This window comes from Muntiacus reevesi, chromosome 2 (genome assembly GCF_963930625.1).
Source record: "Muntiacus reevesi chromosome 2, mMunRee1.1, whole genome shotgun sequence".
NCBI lineage: Eukaryota > Metazoa > Chordata > Mammalia > Artiodactyla > Cervidae > Muntiacus > Muntiacus reevesi.
The window spans coordinates 268,610,605-268,636,816 of record NC_089250.1 but is presented as its reverse complement, the minus strand read 5'-3'; the positions used below and the strand labels follow the sequence as shown (position 1 = coordinate 268,636,816).

General features: G+C 54.6%; 1 protein-coding gene across 1 annotated transcript; it reads right to left on the bottom strand.

Annotated features, from left to right (window-relative positions):
- Positions 1–3: 3 nt before the first annotated feature.
- MYBPC2 (myosin binding protein C2) lies at positions 4–26,157 on the bottom strand. The gene is made up of 28 exons (XM_065926551.1): positions 26,022–26,157; positions 24,816–24,896; positions 24,197–24,283; positions 23,895–24,043; positions 23,482–23,599; positions 22,390–22,438; positions 22,142–22,201; positions 19,980–20,173; positions 19,607–19,739; positions 17,962–18,086; positions 17,431–17,536; positions 16,144–16,316; positions 14,011–14,176; positions 12,718–12,824; positions 12,436–12,465; positions 11,783–11,922; positions 10,546–10,705; positions 10,346–10,450; positions 9,726–9,914; positions 9,141–9,275; positions 7,416–7,583; positions 7,167–7,255; positions 6,846–7,041; positions 6,476–6,615; positions 5,100–5,259; positions 4,651–4,787; positions 1,436–1,622; positions 4–130 (listed from the first exon to the last, which is right to left on the bottom strand). Exons 1-28 carry the CDS (start codon positions 26,038–26,040, stop codon positions 120–122), a joined length of 3,414 nt encoding a protein of 1,137 aa, XP_065782623.1. The 5' UTR covers positions 26,041–26,157; the 3' UTR covers positions 4–119.
- Positions 26,158–26,212: the final 55 nt, after the last annotated feature.

Sequence of the window (26,212 nt, the reverse complement as noted above, 5' to 3'; positions counted from 1 at the left end):
GTGTCAAGACAAGACTACCATCTTCTCACTTATAATTCGGGAAAGGGAAACGTCTCCGGGGAAATCTGGGTTAGGACTCAGCAGCGAGTTAGTTATCTTGTTAGGTGGAGGACAGAACTTCATTGCGGCACTGTGGGGGAAGGAAGAGAAGAGGGTGGTAAAAATTCCTGTGCCCCCTGCCTCAGCCTCAGCCTCTGCGCTTTAGAGTCACTTGGCCAGCAGCGGGGGGTCAAGTTTTCCCTTCCCCACCCAGCTGGACACCAGGTTAACCCAAGTGCATCGAGCCCTTGATTCCTGTAGTTTTGAACTCCAAGCTGGCATCTTCTGACTTCCGAGCAGCTGCTAGAGGCCAGCCCTCACTGGAATCCTGAAGAAGCCATATTTCTGAGTGGATTCAATAGTTGATAAGGGGACAGCAGAACACTAGGAAGTGGGTCAGCCCGGCAGAGCGGTGCTTTAAAATGACAGGCAGCAGGTGCGCGAAGAGTGGTCCCTCGTCTGCTGGGCTGTCATCAGAGCCGGGGGCGTCACGGCCGGGGACGGACCCTGAAGGCCCATGTGAACGTCGGCCGCCTCTGAGGGACGTGGGGAGCAGCCTCCCCACCAAGTCTTGACTGGTGGGTGTTTGTTGGACCGAAGCCGGAACGGGAGCGGGAACGGCATGTGCTAAGTCCCAGGGGCAGGAGACAGCACAGATGGTTTGTCCAACCCCCAGCTGTTCGGTGTGGCTGGAAAACGGGGAGCGCCAAGAGGGGGTATCTGAGGCTGGGGAGGGGCTGGGGGTGGCAGATTCAGGACCGTGACACCAGGCTGAAGGGTCCCAGGGCCGCTGGGGGAGCCTTAGGAGGGCTGTGCGCAGGTCAGCCGTGGTACAGAGCGCCCTCTAGGGCCGGGAGGTGGAACTGGAGAGAGACTGAAGGCTGGGGCGGAATTTGGGAGGAAGAAGGCAAAGGAGGCTGAGGCTGTGGGGCAGAGTGGCAGGGGCCAGAGGCACAGAGCCTGGGGACAGGCCGTGGAAGGGGGCTGTCTTCCGGACTCTCCCAGCCACCCCGGCCCCGGCCCTCTGCCACTGTCCATGACGGACGGTTTCGATGCTGCGTCCACACACCTCCCCAGCTGCACTCAAAGCCTTAGTGATCATTTGCTAAGCTCTTCGCATCCTCATTCACCTCTTATTTGTCCTTCAGCTCCTCTGGAGAACCTCAGACTCCCTCCCAGGCGGGGTCAGCTGCTACCCGCCCCCCCAACACCCTGTGCTGCCTCTGTCCCCCGCACATGGCTGTGTCCCTGCTGGGGTCTGAATCGGCTTTCCAGTGGTCCTCCTAGAGGGCCCAGGTCTGCCCTGCACCGTCAGCTTTGTAACGGCCGTGGATGAGGGTCAGGCGGGTGGAGTGTAAGGGTACCACTGCCCCCCCCCCCACGCCCCCAGGCTCACCTCGGACTTCCAGCTTGCACTCGGCCAGGGCCTCCCCCAGCTCGTTGACGGCCCGACACGAGTAAGTCCCCGAGTCGAAGGGGGACGGGCGGCGGATGTTCAGCGTCAGGACCCCCTGGTGGTTGGTCATCACGAACTTGGGATCTTCGCGGATCTCCATCTTGTTCTTCATCCAGACCACCTTGGGCTGTTGAGCGGAGCAGACAAGGAAGCCACGTGACGGAGGGTCCCCTGCGCGTTGGCACGACGGGGCCTCGGAGGCAGCGCGGAGCCTCCTTTTGTCTCTCCCAGCCCCTCGTTTTGACTGGAGCATCGCGGATGAGTCACTCCTCTCTGACCCTCAGTCTCCCCTTCGGTAAGAGCAAGAGCTCCCCCTTGTGGTGGCACAGGGCCCTATGTGATTGGGCCCCATCGGTCCTCTGCCCTCACCTCCCGCCCCCTCCCTCTCTGTCCAGCCCATGGGCGGCCTTGCTGTTCCTCAGATCGGTCAGGCCCCCTGAACAGCACCTGCCTGTCTTTGAGGTCTCCGCTCCCAGGTCACTTCCGGGTCCTAGACTGGAACAGGAATGCCTTCTTTACACTCTCACAACCGCCTGCGTTTCCCTAGCAGACCTTCCACCCTTTCTAATTTTCTTAAGTAACTGATTGATTGGGCTGCCTCGGGTCTTAGTTGTATCACGCGGGATCTTTTGCTGTGATGTGGGGACTCTGATTTCGGAGCGCAGGCTCGGTTCCTCCTTGGCAGGTGGGACCTTAGTCCCCCAACCTGGGATCGAATCCGAATCCTCGTACCCTGAATTGTAAGGTGGATTCTTAGTCCACTGGACCACCAGGGTAGTCCCCACCCTTTATAGTTTCATTGTCAGCCAGGTGGCACTGGTGATAAAGGACCCGCCTGCCAGCTCAGATGTAAGAGACCTGGGTTCCGTGCCTGGGTTGGCAAGATTCCCCTGGAAGAGGGCACGGCAACCCACTCCAGTATTCTTTATCATCCAAGCCCCCAGGGAAGCCCCCATTCCCATATTCTTGCTTGGAGAATCCCATGGACAGAGGAACCTAGCAGGCTACAGTTCATAAGGTTGCAAAGAGTCAGAAATGACTAAAGCGACTTAGCACGCGCGCACGTGTGATTTCAGAGGAATGGCCATCTTCCCCAATATAAAGGAACTCCTTGTTCAATTCACCAGTACATAGAGAGTCTCTGAAATATGTGTGTTGAAAGAATGAAAGAATGAATGATGTAAATAAGCAAATGAAGTGAATGAATGAACTGAATAAATAAATGAATTGGTAGGGGAATAAATGAATGGAATGAATGAACAAATGGAGTTAGTGAATAAAATAGTAAACAGCAGTGATGGAATCCACGGTAGGCCTACCAGGGCTGATGCTACAAATTGGAGTTAGACCAGAAGACAGCAAAATGTGTGAAAAGGGTCAGGCAGTCAATGATTTAGGCTTCCTGAGCTCTATGGAAAGAGATGGGAATATCAGACCACCTGACCTGCCTCTTGAGAAACCTGTATGGAGGTCAGGAAGCAACAGTTAGAAAAGACAAGGAACAACAGACTGGTTCCAAATAGGAAAAGGAGTACGCCAAGGCTGTATATTGTCACCATGCTTATTTAACTTATATGCAGGGTACACCATGAGAAATGCTGGACTGGAGGAAACACAAGCTGGAATCAAGATTGCTGGGAGAAATATCAATAACCTCAGATATGCAGATGACACCACCCTTATGGCAGAAAGTGAAGAGGAACTAAAGAGCCTCTTGATGAAAGTGAAACAGGAGAGTGAAAAAGTTGGCTTAAAGCTCAACATTCAGAAAACTAAGATCATGGCATCCGGTCCCATCGCTTCATGGCAAATAGATGGGGAAACAATGGAAACAGTGGCTGACTTTATTTTTCTGGGCTCCAAAATCACTGCAGATGGTGATTGCAGCCATGAAATTAAAAGATGCTTACTCCTTGGAAGGAAAGTTTTGACCAACCTAGACAGCATATTAAAAAGCAGAGACATTACTTTGTCAACAAAGGTCCATCTAGTCAAGGCTATGGTTTTTCCAGTGGTCATGTATGGATGTGAGACTATACATTTGGACTACATTATTTGGACTATAAAGAAAGCTGAGCACTGAAGAATTGATGCTTTTGAACTGTGGTGTTGGAGAAGACTCTTGAGAATCCCTTGGACTGCAAGGAGATCCAACCAGTGTATCCTAAAGGAGATCAGTCCTGAGTGTTCATTGGTAGGACTGATTTTGAAGCTGAAACTCCAATACTTTGGCCACCTGATGTGAAGAGCTGACTCATTTGAAAAGACCCTGATGCTGGGAAAGATTGAGGGCAGGAGAAGGGGATGACAGAGGATGAGATGGTTGGATGGCATCACCGACTCAATGAACATGGGTTTGGGTGAACTCCAGGGGTTGGTGATGGACAGGGGGGCCTGGCAGGCTGCGATTCATGGGGTCGAGGAGAGTCAGACACGACTGAGCGAATGAACTGAACTGAGCTCTATGGTCTCTGGACCAGAGACAACACACAAACTAGTGTGAACAGCCGTGTTCCAATAGAATCTTATTTAGTAATGTGAAAGCAAAAGAAAAAAAAAAGCAAAGAAAAAGAAAAAAAGGATTAAAAAATCTCATTTCGAGAAACCAGTGGCAGACAGATTTGGCCTGAGGGCCGTAGTTTGCAGCCCCTGGTCTAGGTGGGCCCTTGGGAGTTCAAGACTGCAAGTATCCGCATTCCCAGACAGCAGCCTGGAGACTGGATGGGGCAGGAAGATAACAGGGAACCTTGAAGTGTTAGACCCCCTCCACCCCAGAGATTCCTGTTTTTGAGGGAAGTCAAAGTGTAATGAGCTGAGACTTGAGCTCTGGCTAGAGGAGAGAGACAGGAAGTGGGTTAAAAGCAAGCAAATCCTGGGGCTTTCCTGATGATCCAGTGGTTAAGACTCTGCACTATCACTGCAAGGGGCAGAGGTTCAGTTCCTGGTTTGGGAAGCTAGAATGCCCCATGCCACGTGGCGCAGACCAAATTAAATACAAATAAAGGAAACACTTTTCAGTAAAAGTAAATCCCATGAGCAGAGGAGAGAGAACTCAGGGAGGAGGAGCCCATGTGGTGGGAAGGCAAGAGGGCTTCACCTTGGAAGGTGAAGATGTTCCCCAGGGTTACACACACACACACACACACACAGAGCACCTTTGGGTGGCCTCTCACGGCACAGTTGAGAGCTGCAGCGTAACCAGCCACCACCACCCGGTCGAATAGAGGCGTCAGGAACTTGGGGGCCGTTCGGAAGTCGTGCTCCTTGAACTCGGGCAACTTGAGGGTCATACCTGGGGGAGGGGAGATGCACCTGTGAGGGGGCCGACCCGGACCGTCCCCGGCCGCCTCTCCTCCAGCACCAGGCGCCACCAACTCTGAATCCAGGAGGAGGAGGCTCAGAGGAGTCAACAGTCTGTAATAACCAGCATGGGAAAAGACTCTGAAAAATGATGAGTATACATATATGTAGAACTGAATCACTTGGCTGTACCCCTGAAACTAACACAACATCGTAAATCGACGACACTCCACAAAAAAACCAAACAAACCCAGAGATAGACGGGGGACCCAGACTGGACCTGAGTGGGTGGGGGTGGCCAGACCTGTCTTGACGATCCGGGCTGTGTTCTTGGAGACGCCAGGCAAGTCGCTGAGCCCACAGATATTTTCGGTGTAAACTCGGAAATAGTACTCGTTGCCCATGATGAGATCAGACACGGTACAGGAGGTGTGCCGGCTGCGCTCATACACCGTGAACCACTCCTGCAGCGTGGGGGGCAGGGGAGGGCCGGGAGAGTCAGGGACACAGACCCAGGAAGGGCGTCAGGAAAGCAGACGCCTCGCTCACAACCTGCCCTTCCCAGCAGCCCTGTTCACAATGACCGCGAGGCAGGAGCAGCCCGGGTGTCCATCAGCGGCTGAACAGACAAGCAAAACGTGGTCCACTCCAGCCAGGGACTGGTCGGGGAATCCCCCAGAGGTCCAGTGGCTGGGACTCTGTGCTTCCACTGCAGGGGGCGACAGGTTTCATCCCTTGCTGGAGAAGCAAGATTCTGCAAGCCAAGTGGTGTGGCCAAAGCTAACCAAACAAACAAGGGAAGAGCACTCGGTCATGAAAAGCACAGAAGCACGGATACCAGCTACAATGTGGATGAACCTGGAAAACATGATGCTGAGTGAAAGGAGCCAGACACAAAGGCTCACAGCATGTGACTGTGTCCAGACGTAATGCCCGGGATGGGCAAATCCACAGAGTCAGGACGCAGATGGGGGACCGCCAGGGGCTGGGGGGTTGGAAGGGGAGGGACTGCTCGATGGACACGGGGTATCCGTTCCAGGTGATGAAAATGTCTTGGAATGAAATAGAGGGGGTGGTTGCACAACATGGGGAAGATGGGAAATCCCACTTAAAAATGTATGCGTGCTAAGTTGCTTCAGTCATGTCCGATTCTTTGCGACCCCATGGACTGCAGCCCACCAGGCTCCACTGTCCAAGGGGATTCTCCTTGGGGAGAATCTCCTTGGGTTGTCATGCCCTTCTCCAGGGGATCTTCCCAACCCAGGGATTGAACCCGAATCTCTTGCATCTCCTGCATTGGCAGGCGGGTTCTTTACTACTAGCACCACCTAGGAATTTTTGCTAGGTGAATTTTACCTCAATAAAAAGAAAAAGAAAACCTTTTAAGAGTTCCCCTGGTGGCCTGGTGGTTAAGAGTCCAGGCTTTCACTGCTGTGGCCCAAGTTTAATCTCTGGTCAGGAAAATAAGATCCCACAAGCCACACGGTGCAGCCAAAAAGAAAAAACCTATTATGCACCAAATCTCAGCCAAAAGTCTTTCCTCGCGGCCCTGGCCCACTCTCCCGGATCTCTCAGTGCCTCAGTTTTCCGCAGCTGGGAAATGGGAACAGCACACCTGCTGTGACTATCTCCCTAGCTTTTCTCCCCTTTCCCTCATGCCGCCCCCGGCCCCTCGCTCACCATGGTTTTCTTGTCGGCTTTCTGGACCAAATACCCGGTGACCTCACTGTTGCCGTCATCCTTGGGGGGCTGCCACTCCACCAGCGCATTGGTGCCCCACACCTCCTTCACCATCACGTTCTCCGGGGGCCCTGCCTTTTCTGGAAGGTGGGTGGGCTGTTAGAAGCCAGCCCAGGCATCTCTAAATGTCCAGCGCCTCACCTCCTCTGGCCCGCCCGCCCATCCCCACCCCTGGGGGTTCTCGGGTTCCCCGCCCCGGCGTCCCGTTTGCATTTCCCTTCTGCCCCACCCTTCTCCATTCTAACCTCTCCATTTCCCCGCATCCGGGCTCTCTCTCCTCCCCTCCCCTCCCCGCCCGCGGGCCGCGCACCCACAACGCGGATGCGGATGGTGGCCGTGTCCTTCATGTTCTCGATCTGCACCGTGAGCTCGTACTCCCCGGAGTCGGAGCGGGCCGCCTGGCGCACGAAGAACACGGTGTCGAAATCGCTGGTGCGCACGTGAACGTGGGAGGTGTCGAGGGGCGCCCCGCCCTTGGTCCACACCACCTGCGGCCGCGGCTTTCCCTGCCCGGGGAGGTGCGGAGGGGGCGGGGGGAGACGTGTTGGTCAGCCTGGGTCCGACCCGCAGGAGCTGACCCCTCCTCACCCCCGCGCCCCGCTCCCCGCCCCCCACCCGCAGCTCGACGCACCTGGAAGGGGATGACCAGGTTGAGATGCTCCCCGACTTTGCGGACGTAAGTCTGGCGGAGGTGGCGGGGCAGCCGGATTTTGGGTTGCTCTGAGGGTACAAACCCAGGGAGGGGCTCAGCGCCGGGCGGGGGTGCGGGGGGCCGTCCCACGGAGGCACAGGGACCGGGCCGACCAGGGGGCGGCCCTAGTGGCCACGCCAGCTAGGTCTTGCGGGAGAGCAGGGCCGGGGGTGGGGGTCTGCTGCTCACCCACAATCTCCCGGATGGTGACCGGCTGGGCCAGGGTGGCCGGCTGGCTGCGGCCCGCGATGTTGACCCCGACCACGCGGAAGGTGATTTTGGCTCCTGTGGGGAGATTCTTGACGGTGAAGCCACAGCGCTCCACGGGTTCTGTGTTAGCAGGGATCCACTCGTCAGCTGTGAGAGAGGAGCCAGGCTGGGGGGCTTCCTTCAGGACCTTCCTAGGGCCCCCTCTGGCCCGTGTCCCTTCAGTGCCTCAGGCCCCCACCGCGAGGCCTAGCTGCAGCTGACATTTCTTGAGTTTGTCTCAGGACCAAGTTGGAGCTGATTAATGTTCCTTCATTAATTCCTGCCTCCACAGTTATCCCCATTTTAGAGGTGAGCAAACTGGAGGGTCAGAGAGGGTAAAGACGTGGGAGTGGTAGAGAGGGCCCCTCGGATTTCCTGCCTCTGTAATAGGTGCCTTTCCATCTTGGCTTCTTTGCCATGGGTTGGTGAGCTAATAATATGGATCAGACCAAGAGTTGACAGGGTAAACTCTAACAAAAGTAGATTCTGAAACACAGATTGGGGAGGGGAGGGCAATGGGAGGAGTGCAGCAAAGAGCACTGGGAAGAGAAAGGGAAGAAACTGGCCAGAGCCCAAGCATCCATCATTTGCGTGCATCCCCGGATGCAGTCATCACCGCATCCCATCAAGGTGGGAACTGTCTTCGCCATTTTTAGATGAGGAAGCGGAGGCTGAGAGACTTGCCCGAGGTCACATAGTTAAAAGTGTAGGGTAGGGCCAGGACTGGAACCCACATCTGTCTGACTTAAGGCCTGGGATATGGCATCCCTGTCTTCCCTGCGAGAGGACCACATGGGAGGCATCCCCAGAGCCCAGGCGCTGGGCCTGTCGTGGAGTCACGGAGCTGCTGACGGCAAAGTCAGCTCAGTTTGCTCAGTGAAGAATGGAGGGCGAGATGTGTGGAAATATACGTGGATGGATGGATGGATGGATGGACAGATAGACAACAGATTGTTAGACGGTTAAATGGTCCTGTAGGCAAACAGAGGGATGGAAAGCAGGGAGGGAGAGAAGAAAGCAGTGAAGAGATAGATACAAGGATGAAAAAAATGTTATTGGTTGGGTGGATAATTGGATGATCCAAACAGTTTTCAGATGGATAGAGAGATGGCTGGATGGATGACTGGGTGGGCAAGAGGAAGGAAAGAAGGAAGGAGAGAAGGAAAGGAGAGGGAGAGAGAGAAGGAAAGGAAGGAGGGAGAAGTAAGGGAGGAAAAGAAGGAAGGAAGGATGAAAGATTGGTGGGATGGGTAGATGAATGGATAAATGGATAGAACAGAAGAGAAGCAAGTGTAGGGAGTAGATAAGTACTTGGATAGATGGATGGATGGATGGATGGATGGATGGAAGGTTGGGTGGGTAGGTGAATGGATAAATAGAATTGAGGAAGGGCAATAAATACTTGGAGGATGCGTAAAAGGTATTACTGTATGGAGGAAGTATGTGTAGGAGAGGAAGGAAGTGGGTAAGGAGAGAGGGAGGGACAGAGGACAAGTCGGTCACTGGGGGCCTGGCTTGACCCATCCCATCCCAGACTGGAGCAAGCACAAACAGAAGGGCAGCTCACTAGGCCAGAGACCTGCCCCATGAGCAGTCCCCGGACTGGACGCCCACTGGCGCTCTGCGTGCGTCAGTCTCCCCCACCAGGCCAGACGGGTGACTCACAGCCCTCCACGCAGTACTCGATCAGGTACCCATCGATGCCGCCCGCCCCGATCTTATCCGGGGGCCGCCACTTGAGGGTGGTGGTGGTGTCAGTCACGTCCTCCACAGTCAGGTGCTGCGGTTCACTCGTGGGCGCTGTAAGATTCCAGGGAAAGGGGGGGTGGTCAGTGAGAGCTCAGGGGTCAGAGCTGGAGTCTCTGGTCAGGAAAGGGATCCATATGGTGAGTCAGAGGTCAGCAAGCAAGGATGTGGCATTGTCAGTCTTGGGCAATGGGATCCAGGGATCGTGAGGTCTCCAAGGGCAGGGATAGGTGTTAGCATGGTAGGTCAGAGGTCAAGGACACATTAAGGAGACAGCACAGAGTGGGATCATAAAGGTGAGTGGTGAATGTACTGGGTGGGGAAGAGGTCAGAAGGGTGCATGGGGCTGGAGGGGGTCAAAGTCTTGAGTTGTTTGATGAGAGGGGACAGAAATCGGCAGAGTTGATAGAGTGCAAGGCCAGGGTGTAGGGTCCAAGATCAGTGACAGATGGGGCATGGGTCAGAGCAGGGCAGGGGCTTGGGGAGGGTGCAGAGAGGCATCACCAATAGGCATGAAGGGCTTGGTGTTCATGCTGGGCTGGGAGACCCCGATGGCGTTGACGGCAAAGACCCGCATCTCGTAGAGGATGCCCTCGATCATGTTGGTGGACTCATAGGTGGTCTCCGTGAAGACCTCGAAGTTCAGCTTCATCCAGCGCTGGGAGCCCTTCTTCTTCCGCTCCAGGAGGTATCCTGGCAGCCCCCCATGGCAGAGAGAAGTGGAGGCAGTCACGGGGAGGCCTGGGGTCACAGGTCAGTCGGGGGGGCAGTCAAGGGTGCAGCAGAAGGTCACGTGACCCAGAGAGGTCTGAGGCCATGAATCTTAGGGTCACAGAGCAGTTAGAGGTCACCCACGTGGGGCCGGGGATCGGGAAGGGTCACAGGTCATGAATCAGGGAGTCGGGGGTCACAGAAAATCCTCAGCTGTTAGTGAAAGCCAGGATCCCCAGGTTGCTAGGGAGGAAAGGATGACAGGAAGGCAGAGGGGATAGTGAGATGCTGAAGACAGAAAACCACGTCTCTGAGGGCGGTCACTGAGGCTGCTGAGGACCCTTGAAGGTCAAGGAGAAGTCGGGGGGTGAGGGAGGTCAGCAGTCATGGCCCCCTGGCAGACAGGCACTCACCGGTGACCGGCCGTCCCCCATCGTACTTGGGGGGCTCCCAGACCAGGATGGCCCAATCCTCTCCAACCGACGTGACTCGCACCGCCTCCGGGGGGTCTGGGACATCTGGGCAGGGGGCGTTCAGGCAGGATGGTCAGAGGACCCCTCGCGGCCTTGGGGGACCACCCCCTGGCTCAGCCCCCGGGGTCCCCCACGCTTACCCACAACCTTCAGGAAGATGGTGGCCACGTCCTCGCCCACAGGATTGGTGACCTTGATGGTGTAGCGACTCTCATCGCCTCGCTCCGCACTCTCGATCACGAAGCTGCTGATGTCACCTCGTTCCTCGATGCGGACCCTGCCCTCGGTGCCTGTGAACACCTGAACACAACCACCGGGGGGCCTCCGTCAGCTTCTCTCCAAACCCAGACCGACCTCTGCCCCTGCGATGCTCGGCAGTCGCCAGAGGTTCCCCATGGCCCCAGCCACAGAGGACCTGGTGGGTCTGCCCCCAGCCTCATCACCACCCCCTCTGCCCTCCTCACCCTCCAGCAAACAGCACCCTTCATTAAACACACCAGACCGTCTCACCCCCAAGATGTTACAAAGCTGATCCCTGGGGCGTGCGATGCCTTGACCCACTTCTCGACCTGCTATATCGTTACACCTGCTATACCCTGCTATATCAGTACCCATCGTTAGCCAGAAGAAGTCACCTCTTCTGGGAATCACTCTTGGATACCCTCAGGAAGGGGTGGCCCCAGCCCCTGAATCCTCACAGTTTCTGGTACCTCCCCTTATCTCAGCCCCAATCACCCTGGACTGTGACTCTTGGGGCACCGGTCTGCCTCTCTCCACAAGTGAGGCTCCAGGAAGGCAGGGGTTGTGTGTGATTCCTGGCTGCATCCTCTGCCTGAGCAGAGAACCCAGCATAGAGGGAACCTCGGGGCGGGGTGGGCGGGGGCGCTGCTTTGCTGAGTGAAGGAATGAATGAAGACTGAGTCAAGTCTCTCCATTTTACAGAAAAGGAAACTGAAGCCCAGAGGAGAGAAGAAAAACTGAAGTGTCTTAGGGCCTGGAACATACAAGATGAAAATATTTGTTGGATGGATGGATAAGTGGACTAACTCATGGATAGATGGGTTGATTGTTGAATGAATCAATTAATGAATTGATGAAGGGAAAGATGGTTAGATGGATGAGTTGATGGATGGCTGGGCTGACTAATGGATTAACAGGTTAATGGATGGAGAGATAGATGGACTGCCCATCATGGGCTGGGCCAGTGCCACGTGATGAACAAATGTAATCTCCAGTCTTCATCTCTCTGAGGAAGGTATCATACTCCTCCTTTTACAGACAATGAGAGTGAAGCTCAGAGAGGGGAACCAGCTTGCCTAAAGCCACCCAGCAGGGCTGAGAGGGAGAGGTCAAGGCACCAGGGAGGCCGCACCATACCTGATCCTCCTTCATCCAGGTGGCAACAGGCCGGGGCTCCCCGGTGATGGACACATCCAGCCTCAGCTTGTTTCCGGCCACGACCACAATAGAATTTTCTGAGGTCTGCCCAGAGCAATCCAGGTGGATTTTGGGTGGCTCTGGTGGCAGAAGAGAGAGTCTGGGCAACTTGGGTGTGGACAGCTGGGCCTCCTAACCCCTCCAGAGGATCTCCTGGGAAGCTGGGTTCCAACAGCCATAGAGAACCAGCGGTCCAGGCCCCCAGCCCCTCCTCCCTCAGACCCGGGAGTCCAGACCCCCAGCACCCCCTCCATCAGACCCAGGGGTCCAGGCCCCAGCCCCACCCCCTCAGACTCAGGGGTCCAGGCCCCCAGACCCTCCCCCTTCAGACCCAGGGGTCCAGGCCCCCGGCCCCTCCCCCCTCAGACCCAGGGCCCCCGGACCCTCCCCCTTCAGACCCGGGGGTCCAGACTCCGGCCCCTCACCCCTCAGACCCAGGTGTCCAGGCCCCCGGCCCCTCCCCCCTCAGACCCGGGGGTCCAGGCCTCCAGCCCCTCCTGACTCAGACCCGGGTCCAGGCCCCTATCCCCTCCTCGCTCAGACCCAGGGGTCCCACCTCCCGCTTACAGACCACAGCAGCCCCTGGTCCTTACCCTGTTTGGGGACGTATTCCACCTTGATTTCTAGAGGATGAAGAAGACCAGATGGTTAGGTCTATGGGCCCCTTATCCCACCCTCACACCCTGGAGGCAGAGGGGAGGGCCTGGCGTCACCCTGGGACCTGGGGGGTGGGGGTGGATTCAGCCCACGACATCCCACCTCCCTCAGACACCCGCTGTCACCCCCCCCCCCCCAGTGTACAGTTAGGGCAACTCAGTCCTGAAGGGGGCATCTGAGACCCCCGGGGGAGGTGGGAAACCCAGAGGCACCCGCACCCAGGAAGTTGAGCTTGGCCGAGAGGGACAGGGCATAGCCGTCAGGCACAAAAGTGTAGTCTCCCTCGTCCTCAGGCCGGACGTCATCAATCACCAGCTTGTGGAACCTAAGGGGGGGGCAGGGCAGAGGTCAGCCTAGGTCATCCTGGGGACCACCAGGGAGAAACATGCTCTGCGGCGCAAACCACATGCCCAATGAAATGCTAGTAACTGGAACCCAATCCCACTCTGCTCCTTACTAGCTGTGTGACCTTGGGCAAGTCACTTAACCTCTCTGTGCCCCCAATTCTTCACCTATGAAGCAGGAGTAATGTTGACAGTCTACAAGGGGGTTGTTGTAAAGCATTTAGAAGACTCCCCAGCACACAGTAACGTGTTAGCGTTGACTCTCACCCTTACTGACACCACCAGCAGGCAGGGGTCCTTATACAGAACCCAGAGAAAGGCTACATTCTTCCGAAAGCTGCTGTCAGGAGACCCACAGGGACACAGTGTTCCATGGGCGTCACGGCGGCACTCAGATCTTACAGATTACCAGGTGTTGATGTCAGGTGTCCACGTGCTATGCTTTGAATTCCAGTCCCCTGCTTCCCTAGCTAGACACTCTCCCTTCCAAAGTAGTTCCCTTTTTTTTTTCTTTTAATGTTTTCACCGCATCACAAGGCATGTGGGATCTTAGTTCCCCAACCAGGGATCAAACCTGTGTCTCCTGCATTGGAAGCACAGAGTCTTAACCACTGGACCACCGGGGAAGTTCCCTCCCTGCTGAAGCCGACTGCAAATATGGCCACAGATGTCCCTCCCTGGAGCGGTGACTCCTGCAAGGAGACCTCGCAGGTTGTGACCTCTTTTGTCCCATAGGACGTGGTAGAAGCGACACAGGGACAGCGCACGGCACTCAGAGGCTCTGGTCGCTTCTGCTCTCTCTTGGGACGCCTGTGTGGGCCACAGGAATACGCCAGGACCAGCCTCCTGGGGGCTGAGAGGTCCCACGGACCAGACGGGAGCAGCGCAGCTATCCTAGCAAGGCCCTGAGGGAGTCCAGCATGATGGCCATCCGAGATCAGCTGGCCGCCAACCACCCCTGAGACTCACAATGAAATAAACCCTTGTTCTTTTTTTTTTGGCCACACCACGCAACTTGCCGGATCTCAGTACCCCAACCAGGGACTGAATCCAAGCCACCGCAGGGAAAGCACCGGGTCCTGACCGCTGGACCACCGGGGAATTCCCTAACCCCTTGTTCTCTGAAACCGCGAGGTCTGCGGGTCACATGCACAGCGCACTCCGTACCTCCCCACGTGGGAGATGGTGATCCGTTTGCTGGGCCGCACCTCCACCCCGTTCTTGTACCACTTGCCCGTGACCTTCTCGTCGGACACCTCACACTTGAACACGGCCTGTTCCGAGGCCTTGACGGTCAGGTCCGCGATGTCCTGCAGGACTTCCAGCTGTTTCTCTGGACGGGGAGGGAAGGAGATGGGGTGATCAAGGTCCGGCCTGTTCGCGGGGATTGGCCAGCACCCATTATGGGCCAAGCACAGTCCCCAGCTCCGGGGATCCAGCCATGAAACAACCCAGAAAAAAAAACTGTAAGTTTCACGAGCTCACGTTCTAGTGGGGAGACAGATACGGAACAGAAAACACACAGACCAAAAACTAGAGGGAGCGATGGTTGGTTGGATGGCATCACTGACTCAATGGACCTGAATTTGAGCAAACTCCGGAGATACTGGAGGACAGGTGAGCCTGGCATGCTCAGGTTGGACATGACTTAGTGACTGAACAACAAGAGGGAGTGACGAGGCCTGGGGGAAGGCGGGGAGGCTGCAGAAGGCCCCCAGGTAAAGGGCGCGGCATGTGCAAGGACCTGGCACAGGAAAGCAGGCTTATCGACTTGGAAAACAGCCAGCAGGCTGGTGCAGAGTGAGGGAGGCAGATGTGGGAGATAACGCAGACGGGGGCAGACCCTGCGGGCCACAGAGAAGACTCTGCATTGGCTCAGGGAGGTGGAACGTGTTGCGAAGATGGCTGGGGTCTGACTTACATTTTAATTTTTTAAATAAAACAATGCATTTGTATGGCTTAAAAATAAAATGATAGGGGCTTCCCTGGTGGCTCAGTGGTAGGGAGGCCACCTGCCAATGCGGGGGACACGGGTTCGATCCCCGGCCTGGGAGGATCCCACATGCCGTGGAGCAACCAAGCCCCACAACTACTGAGCCTGTGCTCTAGAGCCTGGGAACCACAACTACCTAGCTCGTGAGCCACGACTATTGATGCCCATCCGTCCTCAAGCCTGTGCAACAGGAAAAGCCACAGTGAGAAGCCTTCGCACTGCAAGTAGAGAAGAGCCCACGCAGCAATGAAGACCCTCACAGCCAAAAATAAATAAATAAATAAAATTATGAAAAAAACAAAATGATAAGAGGATGTAGATATACAAGGGGAGATCGCTCATCTCCCCACTGCCAACTGTATAGGTCTCTAGCCAATCTCCAAATACATTATAGCCAGTTCACAGCCATAAAAGCAAAGATGTACGTACAGTTTCTTTCCTCCTTCCTTTCCTTCTTTCTTTTCTTTCCTCCCTCCTTCCCTTTCTCCCTTCCTTCCTATTTCCCTTCCATAAATAGTGGCATATTTGCTTCTTCACCTAACAATATATGTTGGAAACCCATCCAATCAATAGAGTAAAAAATTGTTTTTTTATGGCTACAGATGGATATATCATCATTTATCTGGCCCATCAACAACTCAAGCTTTTTTTTTTTTTTTAAAGAATTACAGGGCATGCCCCTGGTGACTCAGTGGCTAAGACTCCATGCTTCCAATTCAGGGGACCCATGTCAGGAAACTAGATCCCACATGCTGCAACTAGAGTTCACATGCCACAACTAAAGATCCCGCATGTGACCACGAAGACCCGGTGCAGTCGAATAAATATATTTTTAAAAAAAGAATTACAGGCTCACAGGAGTGGGGGTTGGGGCTGATGACATCTCTTGTAAATGTAGTCAACTGCACCAGAAATTGACATGGGTCCTATCCCCTGAGCTAGATGACATAATGTGTCCCATATCCATCGTGGACATTTCACAAGGATTGCTCTGGCTGGCATGGGGGTGGCGGCACAAGTGTAGAAATAGAGGGAGCAATGTAGAGACGACTGCACCCGTCCAGGCCTAAAGGGATGGAGACCTGGGCCAGGTGTGGGCAATGGAGGTGGAAGGAAATTGTCAGATTCAGAATATCCTTTGAAGGTGGAGCCCCCAGGATCTGCTGGTGAATTGCATGTAGGACAGGAGGCAAAGAAGGAGTCAGGGAGAGCGCCAAGCCTCAGGGCTTGGGCACCTCGGAGCTGTGTGCTGAAGCACGCGCGGTGCAGCTCCAGCCCCGGCCCCCGGCCCCCGGGAGACCCCGTACCTTCCACGATGAGCTCTGCCTCACACTGGCCACCGTTGGTCATGACCTGGTAGCGCCCCTTATCCTCCATGGCCACTTCCGAGAAGATGAGGATGTGACGCTTCCCATCCTTCTTGAGGCGGTACCTGGCCTTGAAGGAATCCTCCCGAGTCAGTTCCACGCCATCTTTCAGCCTGGGGGGAGGGGGAAGTGAGGAATCCGTTTGGCCCCGAGTCTGGATGTCAGAGGTGAGTCAGGGGTCAGATAATCCTGAGCAAGAATCAGGGATCAGAAGGGAAATCAAGAAAAGGAGGAGAGAGAAATGTTGACAGAAGTGTCTAAAGTAGATAGGTCACAGGTCAGAGGAGAAAAACAGGAAGAAGTGGTCACAGGCCACAGGACTCCGTTGGAAGTCAGGAGACACAATGAGATCATGGGGGAGAGGTCAGAGCATAGAGGAAGTTCAGGGTCACCGAGATATGGCAGATATTGTGGCCTCAGAAAATGATGCTTCCCTGCCTCGGCCACTCCTCACACTTCACTTCTACTTCCTCATCATTTAAATGTCAGCTCAATCGTCACCTCCTCCAGGAAGCCTTCCCTGACCTCCTGAGTCCTTCTCTCCTATTAAAAAATGGTTACAGCATCAGTTATTGCTCCTCTGATATACTTGTCAAAATAGGACTTTGATATTTATTTGTGTGATGACTTGATTAATACCTCTATCTGTCTCCAATACACATACACAAACACACATACACACCACGCCCCAGCAATTTGCCAGATCATAAACTGCGTAAGGGCAGAAGCCATGTTGATATATTTTCTCCCCATTTTATCTCCAGTACTTTGAAGTGTGCCACCACACAGTAGGTGCTCAATAAATACTTGTTGGATGGGGGAATAGATGTAAGAATGGATAAATGGATGGATAGACGGGTGAGTGGGTGGATGGATAGATGCGGGATAGACAAATGGACAGATAGATGGATAGATGGATACATGAGTGAATGGACCAAACAATGGATAATTGGTTGAACGGGTGAATAAATAATTTAATGAATCAGAAATAGCAGGGAAAAAAAAAAAAAGAAATAGCAGGGATCCAGAAAAAGACCTGGAAGAGCAGAGGTCAGAAGTTTCAGGAAGAGGTCATAAATGAAGAACAGGATTTATTGGGAAAGACTGAGGTCTCCCAGAAACTACTGGGGAAAAGTCTGAAGTCTTCAAGAGAGATCCTAAAGACCGAGGCTGAGGCAAAGACACTGTGGGCATCCGTGTGGAGATTGGGGGTCAAGAGTCACTCACCACATGACTTGAGCACCCTCTTCTGACACTTCCACTGCCATTTCTACCCGATCGCCCACAAACACCTGCTGGTCCTCCAGGGGTGTGACAATCAAGACTGGGGGTTCTGGAAAGAGACTCACAGACTTAGCGAACAAACGCACGGTTCCCAGGGGGAAGGATGGGGAGAAAGAATAGTTAGGGATTTGGGGATGGATATGTCCACACTGCTATATTTAAAATGAATAACCAACAAGAACATACGGAATAGTCCATGGAACTCTGCTTAACGTTATGTGGCAGCCTGGATGGGAGGGGAGTTTGGGGGAGAATGGATACATGTACATGTATGACTGAGTCCCTTCTCTGTTCACCAGAAACTATCACAACATCGTTTGTTAATCTGCCATACCTCAATACAAAATAAAATGTTTTTTTAAAGACTGGGGATTCCGTGGGGCATCTGGAGAGGGGAGGTCAGTAGTCTCCCGGTAGCCCCACAGGAGGTCAATAGCCCCACTCCCCAAGCTCACGCCCAAATCTCGGCCTCACCTTTGACAAAGAGCTCGGTGAAACACTTCTCGTCTTTGACGGCGACCTCATAAGCAGCATCATCCGCCAGCGTGCACTTGTTGATGGTGAGGATTCGCTTCTTACCAACGTTCTCAAACACGTATCTGGTGCAAAAGTCTCAGTTCAACCCAGGGCACAGAGGGGATCCTGCATGCACCCGTCCATTCTCAGGACAAACCACTCCCTCTCAGAGCCAAGTTGTGTGGGAAAGGGGTCGATGGTCCATGTTCTAGTATTTAAAAAACTGCAGCGGAAATACTAACTGTCCACCCATATCCACCTTCTTCCATTTAACAGTAGCACATAGCAACCCACCTAAAGAACTACGTTTCCCAGATGTCTTTGCAGCTAGGATGGCCACGCTGCTGAGCTTGGACCAACAGAATGTGAGTGGAGGAGATGGGCATAACTGTTAGGTCATCTCTAATTTTGTGATGCTTGTTCTAGACTTTTCTCCTTCCCTCTTCCTGTCTGATAGATACAGTTGTGCCCATGACCTAGTTTCAATCATGCAGATGAGGATAATGCCATAAGAAATTGTGTAGCCAAAAATGTGGAACCTGGATCTAGATCAATCATCTAGAAACATCTTTCTTTCTAAACTACCGTGTTCTGGGGACGCTTTGTTATAGCAAGTTAACCTGTATCTTAATTACCATAACTTTTCATCACATCCCAAATGCTCATGACGAGAAATCTAGAAAACACAGCCAAGGGAAAAATACTAAAAGTAGAACCCATCCAGAATTGTTCTGCCGAGAGATAACTGCTACAAACATTTTGACCTGTCTTTTCAATCTTTTTATATAAAATCTATATGTAGATTAATATTTTGTGTAGCAGAAATGAGAACTCTTCTGCACATAACACTAACCTTCAACAGCTTCCCATGGTAGTGTAAATTTTAGAATATCTTTTTCAATGACAGCACAGCACCTTAGTATGGAATTGTATGCTTTGGTTGTTTTCCATTTTTTGTTACAGCAGCAAATGATCCAGTGAACATCCTTGCAGTTAAATATGCATAACCATGATTAGGCCCTTATGAAAAACACCTAGCATTGCACAATCTAAAAGCTTTTGAATATACTACCCTTTTGGAGATTTGCCAATATACATTCACACCACCAACATCTGTGGACCCATTTTCCTGTGTCTTCTCCAGCACTAGATTTTATCATTTTCTAAAGTCTTTGTCCAATTGGAGAGCAGAAAGATCATTGTTTTGTTTTGTTTTCTGGTTTCCTAGCCCTGAGGCATGTGGGAACTTAGCTCCCCTACCAGGGATCTGAACCCACACCCTTGTAGCAGAAGGTGAAGTCTTAACCTCTAAACCACCAGGGAAGTCCCAAGACCGCTGTTTTCATTTGTGTTATTATTGGTGATGGTGGTTGTGTTTGCAAGGTTGAATATGTACTTAGTGTATTGGCCATTGGGTTTCTTCTAACTGAATTCCCGTTCATTGCCTTTGTCTATTTTTCTACCCAGGTATCACTATCTGTACTTTTCATATGGATGAGGGAGTGCCCTTTCTGGGTTAAGAGTAGCCTGTCTTATTTCTGGACTCTCCCTGTCTCTGGGACTTGGATTCCCCCCAACCAGGGCTCTACCCCCCCACACATACTTGCTACTTGGTTTGATTTCCTGGCCATTCTTGAACCACTTGAGGGGAAGGTCTGGATCGCTGATCTCTACCACCAGCTTGATCTTATTGCCTCTGTCCACTTGGTAGGCTGGATCCAGCTTCTTTGTGAAGGCTGGAGATGGAGGGATGTGAGTGGGATGGAGCTGAGATGTTCTCAGTGCTCTGAGCCATCAAGGCTCCCTCCCCTCAGGCCACCAAGGTCAGAAAGCTTCTTATGGCTTTGGAGGGCAGGGCTGTCTGTTACTCCTCAGAGTGGGACCTCCCAAAGATAAGTCCAGGGTCCGACCTCTGGCTGCCCACGATGCTGGAGTCCCCGTGGGCAGGGCCCTTCTCCCCTCAGACCAGCACTGACCTGCGCTCTTCTTGACCTCGACCTTGGCCTTCTTGAGCCGCTTCAGCATGCCCCGGAGGTCGGTGATGCCGTACTGGAAGGCGATCCTCTCATACTCGCTCTTCTTTGCCCCTTTCAGGAGCTCCCAAATCTCTGGCGGGATGCCAAGGTCATCGTCATCTTTCTTCTTTTTCTTCTCCTCCTCAACCACCTGCCTGAAGGTGGGGAGAACAGGCCAGGGGCACCAGGCAGTGAGGAGCTGAGGGTCTCCCCCTGCCTCCTCCTCCCACTTTCTGTGTCACTTTCCTTCTCTGGGCCTGTTATTCCTTACCCTGTCCCACCTGGTCCATCGCCCTGCCTCCTTCCTCCCTGGCCTCCTGACCTCATCCCATCTCTTCCCCTCCAGTCTGTTCCCTCCTTGACCCCTGAGGGCTATTTCTGAACCCCTACATCAGATGCCATCCCTTCCCTGTTCAAAACTCCTCCATGGCTCCCCACTGCTCTAAGGAGGAAGCCCCAGCAGCTCAGCCTGGCCATCACAACCTCACCCTCTGACCCATCCCCACTCTCCCCAATACCCAAACCACCCTACTTTCCTTTTCCTGAATGCCCCAGGCTTGCTCCTGCCTCCCTGAGCCTTTGCACAAAATGTTTCCCTGCCTGGATGACCTCTCTGCACCTGCTCTTCATCCTGCAAGACCTAGCACCAGAGTTCCTCCTCCATGAGGCACTCCCTATACTCCCAGCATAGCAGTTGCCCTCACTCTGGGTTCTCACAAGGCCCTCATGGGACCTCCCTCTGACCACACTAAACAGTCCTGGTCTGTGTCCGTGTCTGCTGGACCAGACCCATCTTCCCAAGGCAATGAGCGACCCAACGTCAGGGAACCAGTCAAACTTCTCTCTCTCCCCTGATCTCAGCTCAGGGTAGACAGGAGGCCTCAGAAGATGTTTGATGAGTGAGAGAGTGAGTGGATCCCTGGAAAGAAGGAAGGAAGGGAAGGGAACAAAGGAAGGATAGATGAGTGGGCAGATTTGGGGACATGTGACTATCTGGATTGATGTACAGAGCATTAAGTGGGGGACTGATACAGGGGTGGAGGGGTCCATGGACGGTTATGCCGACAGATGATTGGGTCAATGGATGGGCAGATTGGTAGGGAATGGATGGCATTAAGATAGGTGGATGGGTTGGTGGAGAATGGCTGAGTGAGCTGGGAGGAGCTGGCTGGGTGAACATATTGATGGAAGATGGCTGGGAAGATGGATGGCTGGAAAAGACAAACAGATGAATCTATTAGTAGGTAGAATTGTTGGGGATTTTGTTATGGGGATTGATGCATGAATGGAAGGATGAATATATGGGCCAGCAGATAATGAGTAACCGAGTGACTAGACAGGCATCATGTTGACTTATATAAAATGGCCAATATTCAATCTTTTTTTTTACCTACACAATAGCAATTGCATATAGATGAGTCTTGGAGAAGGAAATGGCAACCACTCCAATATTTCTGCCTGGGAAAATCCCATGGACAGAGGAGCCTGGTGGGCTACAGTCCATGGGGTCGCAAACAGTCAGACACGACTAAGCGACTAAGCACACAGCACACAGATGAGTCTAACAGAGCAATCTGGAGGATGGGTGTGCCACTGAAGGGGTGAACAGTTGCTAGAGGGAGGCCTGGCTACATGAGGAGGTAGATGAGTTAGGATGGGTGGGTAAGATGTTGGACTCAGTTGAAAGAGAGATGCAGGTGCAGATAGAGTCACAAATGGGAAGGTGGATGCAGGGTAGACAATGGATGGTGGAAAGGTGGATAGATGGATGCCTCAGTTAGTGGGGAAGTGGAGGATGGAGTTGATGGGTGCAGGAAGAATGAATGGATCAATGAATGGTGGGCTGAGTGTCATGGCCAATGCATGGGTGGACAGATGGGAAGATGGTGAGTAGATGAATGGATATGTGGGCAGAGGGATGGGCAACGGGTATGTAGGTGGATAAGTGGATTCGTAGGTGGATGGACAGATGGCCGGGTGGGTGGGGGGTGGGCCGATGGAGGGGTGGTGGGGGTCCCAGGATAGCAGTGGGGAAGCAGTGGGGGGCAGGGGGATCTCACCCACTATCTTTCTCCTCCTTGAGCCCCCATCTCCCCTTTCCATGCCAGGCAGAGTGGACTCACCTCTTCTTCAACAGCCCGCTGAAATCCAGCTCACCCGCGGTGTCTGACTTCGCTTCACCCCTGTGGCCATCAAAAGGGAGTGTGAACCCCAGGAAGGTCCCGACTCTCAGGTTCACCCTGGATCCCCACTCCTAGGCTTCCCTGATCCTCCCCTTCTCCTGCAGCTGCCCCTCCCAAGGGAGACCTTCCCATGGCCCTTGGCACCAGGTCAACCCCCCCGCGGCTCCCCAGGGTCCAGGGTCACTTACGATCGCTTGAAGCTTTCTAGACTGTGCCCAGCGGAGTCCTGACGGGGCGCTGGGGAGGGGTGACGGGGAAGAGAAAGATGAGTTTGGAGGCAAAGCCTGATCTAAGACCAAGAGTGCCCCTCCCTCCAGGCCTGCACAGGCTCCTCCAGGCCTGCACAACCTCACCCAGGTCCCTTTCCCTCCATCTTGTGAGCTAGCACATCCTCTGTCTCAGACCTGGACACCCTCTGCTTGTAGACTCATTTCCCTGCCATATACCACCCTCTCTCAGCAGCCTACATCCCCCAGCTGAGCCTTCTCCCCAGGCGGGAGCAACCTCAGCACCTGTGTCCTCCATATTTAAGCTCCCATACCTCCTGGGCTGCAGACTTCTCAAAAATCTGTACACCCTCAGAGCTCCACACACATGCCCCCAAATCTGTGTAACCTCCCATCAATCCTGTACACCCCCACCCTCAACCCACTCACCCTTAGATTCACCTGAAATAAACAATAGACAATAAAACGGAAAGTATATTTAAAAAACAAAACAAAACTTTGGACACCCTCACTTCTCAAACCCTTACTGCCACTCTCTCAAGCCTGTATGCTGTGACTCTGGAATCTACGTAACTCACCTCCTAAGCCTCACATGCACACCTCCAAACCCTGAACCTTTTCACCCCCAAATCTACACCTCAACAGGCTCTAAAATGGTAGACCCTCTCCCCAATTTTGAATGGCTTCCTTGGTGACTCAGGTGGTAAAGAGTATACCTCCAATGCAGAAGACCCAGGTACGATCCCTCAATCGGGAAGATCCCCTGGAGAAGGAAATGGCAACCCACTCCAGTATTCCTGCCTGGAGAAGCCCATGGACAGAGGAGGGTGGTGGGCTACAGTCCATGAAGTCACAAAGTCAGACACGACTGAGCAACTAACACTTTCACTTCCCTTCCAGGTTTGAATACCCTGATCCCTGCCTCTGTGCTCCATCCTCCAAAAACCTGTGCCGACCTCACCCCTACCTCTGTATTCTATCCCTACACCTGGCTGGCAGATCTGATCCCCCACCCAGACCCAAGACCCTTGGCGCCTACCCCCACCAGCATACCCTCCACGTCGATGTTGAAGGCACAGCTGTCACAGAAGTCCTTGGCTTTGACCTCGATGCGGTAATCCCCGCGGTCTCCCAGTACCACCTTCGCGATGTGCAGCTCCACAGTGTACACCTGGGGGCCAGGCCAGGGGTGCGGGTGCACGGAATGACCCCCAGTGCCACCCCACACCCCTACAGCCCACCTCACCACTCTGCAAGTTCCCCCAGGAAGGGCCAGCTCCCATGTCTCCTCGCATGCCTGGACAATCTTGATCTCTGGGGGCCCACATCGCTGACCCTGAGAGCTCGTGGGGGCATGCGCACCCCGTGCCCAGATGCAGCCGGCTCTGAGCGGGACATTCCCCCGGCGTGCCCCGCACAGCCTGCAGCCCTGCCCCGCGGGCCCTCGCCTCCCCTGGGGCCCTCACGTTGCTGGCGGCGTCGTGGGACTCCCTGAAGGAGAACCGGGCGCCGCTCTTGCTGCCCAGCTCCAGCCACTTTCCCTTGAACCACTTGACGTCGGGTTTGGCCGGCAGCTCTTTCCCATTCAACTTGGCCACGATCACAGTGTCCTTTCCTAGGAGGAGGGGGAAAGGGGTGGCAAAGGAGGGTCGGGCGGGAACCGTAAGACCCTCCAAAGAGGACTGGGACGCTGGGAGCCTCCGGCCCCACCTCCCTCAGGCCCAGGAGCCCCCAGACCCCCACCCCCTCCTCGCCCAGCGCCCCTCACCAGTCTCCACCGACACGGAGTCTGGCTTCTTCAGGAAAACGCCGGTGGGCTCCTCCGCGGTGGGAGACTGGTCTTCGGGTGGGGCTTCTGCTCAGGAGATAAGATCGGGCGGTCGAGAAGGGGTCTGAGGTGGGCCGGGGAGGGGGGCGGCAGGCCACTTTGGAGGCGGGGTTTAGAACGAATGACGGGACCTCCTTCTGCTGTGCATCAAAAAGACCTTGGAGGCAAAATGGCTTTTCCTGACCTGGGAGACACCAATGTGTCATCCAGGTGTGTGGGTGTCCAGGGTCCCCCACCCCTTCGGGCCTCAATTTCCCCATCTGAGATCCGGATGGCCTTAAAGGGGGCTTTTTAAGAGGGTAGGAGAGGTGTTAGGACAGGTTGGGGCGTTCGGAGCTGGGCGGGACTTGCGGACGGATCGGCCAGTTGCTGGAGGCTTGACGGCCAGGCTGAGGGGCTAGACTCCGCCTTGGAGGCGCTGGGGAGCCCTGGAGGGCTGTGAGTAGGGGAGGGCGGTCAGTCGCGGAGCTGTGGGGAGGACGGACCGAAGGAGAGAGCCGGGAGGCTGGGGATGAGCCGCCAGGTTCCGCTCGGCCCGCGGGAGCGCCATCCATCTCACCTGTAGGGGGCGCTTCCTTGGGAGCCGGCTTGGCAGCAGCATCTTTGCCCGCGTCTTTGCCCGCGGGGGCCTTTTTGGCCGCTGTGAGGCAGAAGACATTCCGGGTTGAGCACGCGCTCCGTCTTCTCTTCCAGAACCCCGGAGTGCAGGCCCCCAGGCCCCGCCTCCTTCAGATCCTGGAGTCCAGCCGTCAAGGTGTAAATTTATCTCTAATCCGAGAGTCTGTGGATCCGGTTTCTCCTTCCCCTCCCCGGGGAAGGCCTTGCCTCACCCACCCGGGCCACCGGGCTCTGACCTTTTAGGTCTTGACGGTATAATTAGCTCTTCCCCTGGGCTGGAAATCGGACACTGGTGCTGACCACAGCATCTTTCACACGCCCTGCCTGCTGGCGCCTGGCCCGCCAGGACCCCAGCTGCAGCGAGGGGCTGGACACCCACCCTTCAGCCGGGTTGGCCTGGTACCAGCCAACTGGACATCCCAAGAGGAAGGGTCCTCTCTGGGGGCTTGTGTCTCCTCCGTTCACTGCTTCATAGAGAGGAAGCCCCATCCCATCCGCATATTAAAAAATGCCCCCCACTTCCATTCAAAGAAGGACCCTGAAACTGTACACAGAGAAAGGCTCTCCAGCCTCTGTATGAAGAAGGTCCCCTAATTCCTACACCAGGAATCCCCAAACCCCATCCAAAGGAGGTGCCCTCAACTTTGCACAGAGAACTCGCCTTACCACCCAGACAGGGACCCTAATAACTAGACATGCAAGGACCAGACCTCATCTCCCTGCAGAGAAAGATCCCAATCCTCACTCACAGAAGTGACCCAGGTCCTTTCCCAGAAGACCGCATCCTCAAATGTAAAGGACCCGATCACCCCGCCAAAACCCTGCAGTCTCCAACTGCAGGACTTCCATCCCCATGGAGGAAGAGGGACACTGATTCACAGAGAATCTCCACGTGCACCCAGAGATAAACCCTCAACTCCCTGCAGAGAAAGGAAGCCCCACCACCACCACAGAGGGAAAGGGAATCACCCCCCCACACACACACACACCTAACACAGGTATGGGACCCTCCTCTCCCACACAAGGAAGGGAGTCCCTCCCCAATGGGAGAAGACACCCCATTCTCCCAACCCCACGGAGGGAGGAGCCCCCAGTGAAAACAGGACTGCGTCTCCACAGAGGGAGGGAGTGAATTCCCCCAAGCCACCTGGTTTTGCCTCAGGCATGTCGTCGGACCTCCTCCCGCTCCTCCGACCGCAGCAGTGTCCCGATGGGCCCTAGGGAGGACAGGTGGGCCCCCCCGGGGGGGCCCTTTAAAGAGTCGGGAGACTCCCAGGAGGCTCCGGGAGGCACAGACGCGCCTCCCCACCCCACCCTCCCCTGCCGCCCCACATTCCG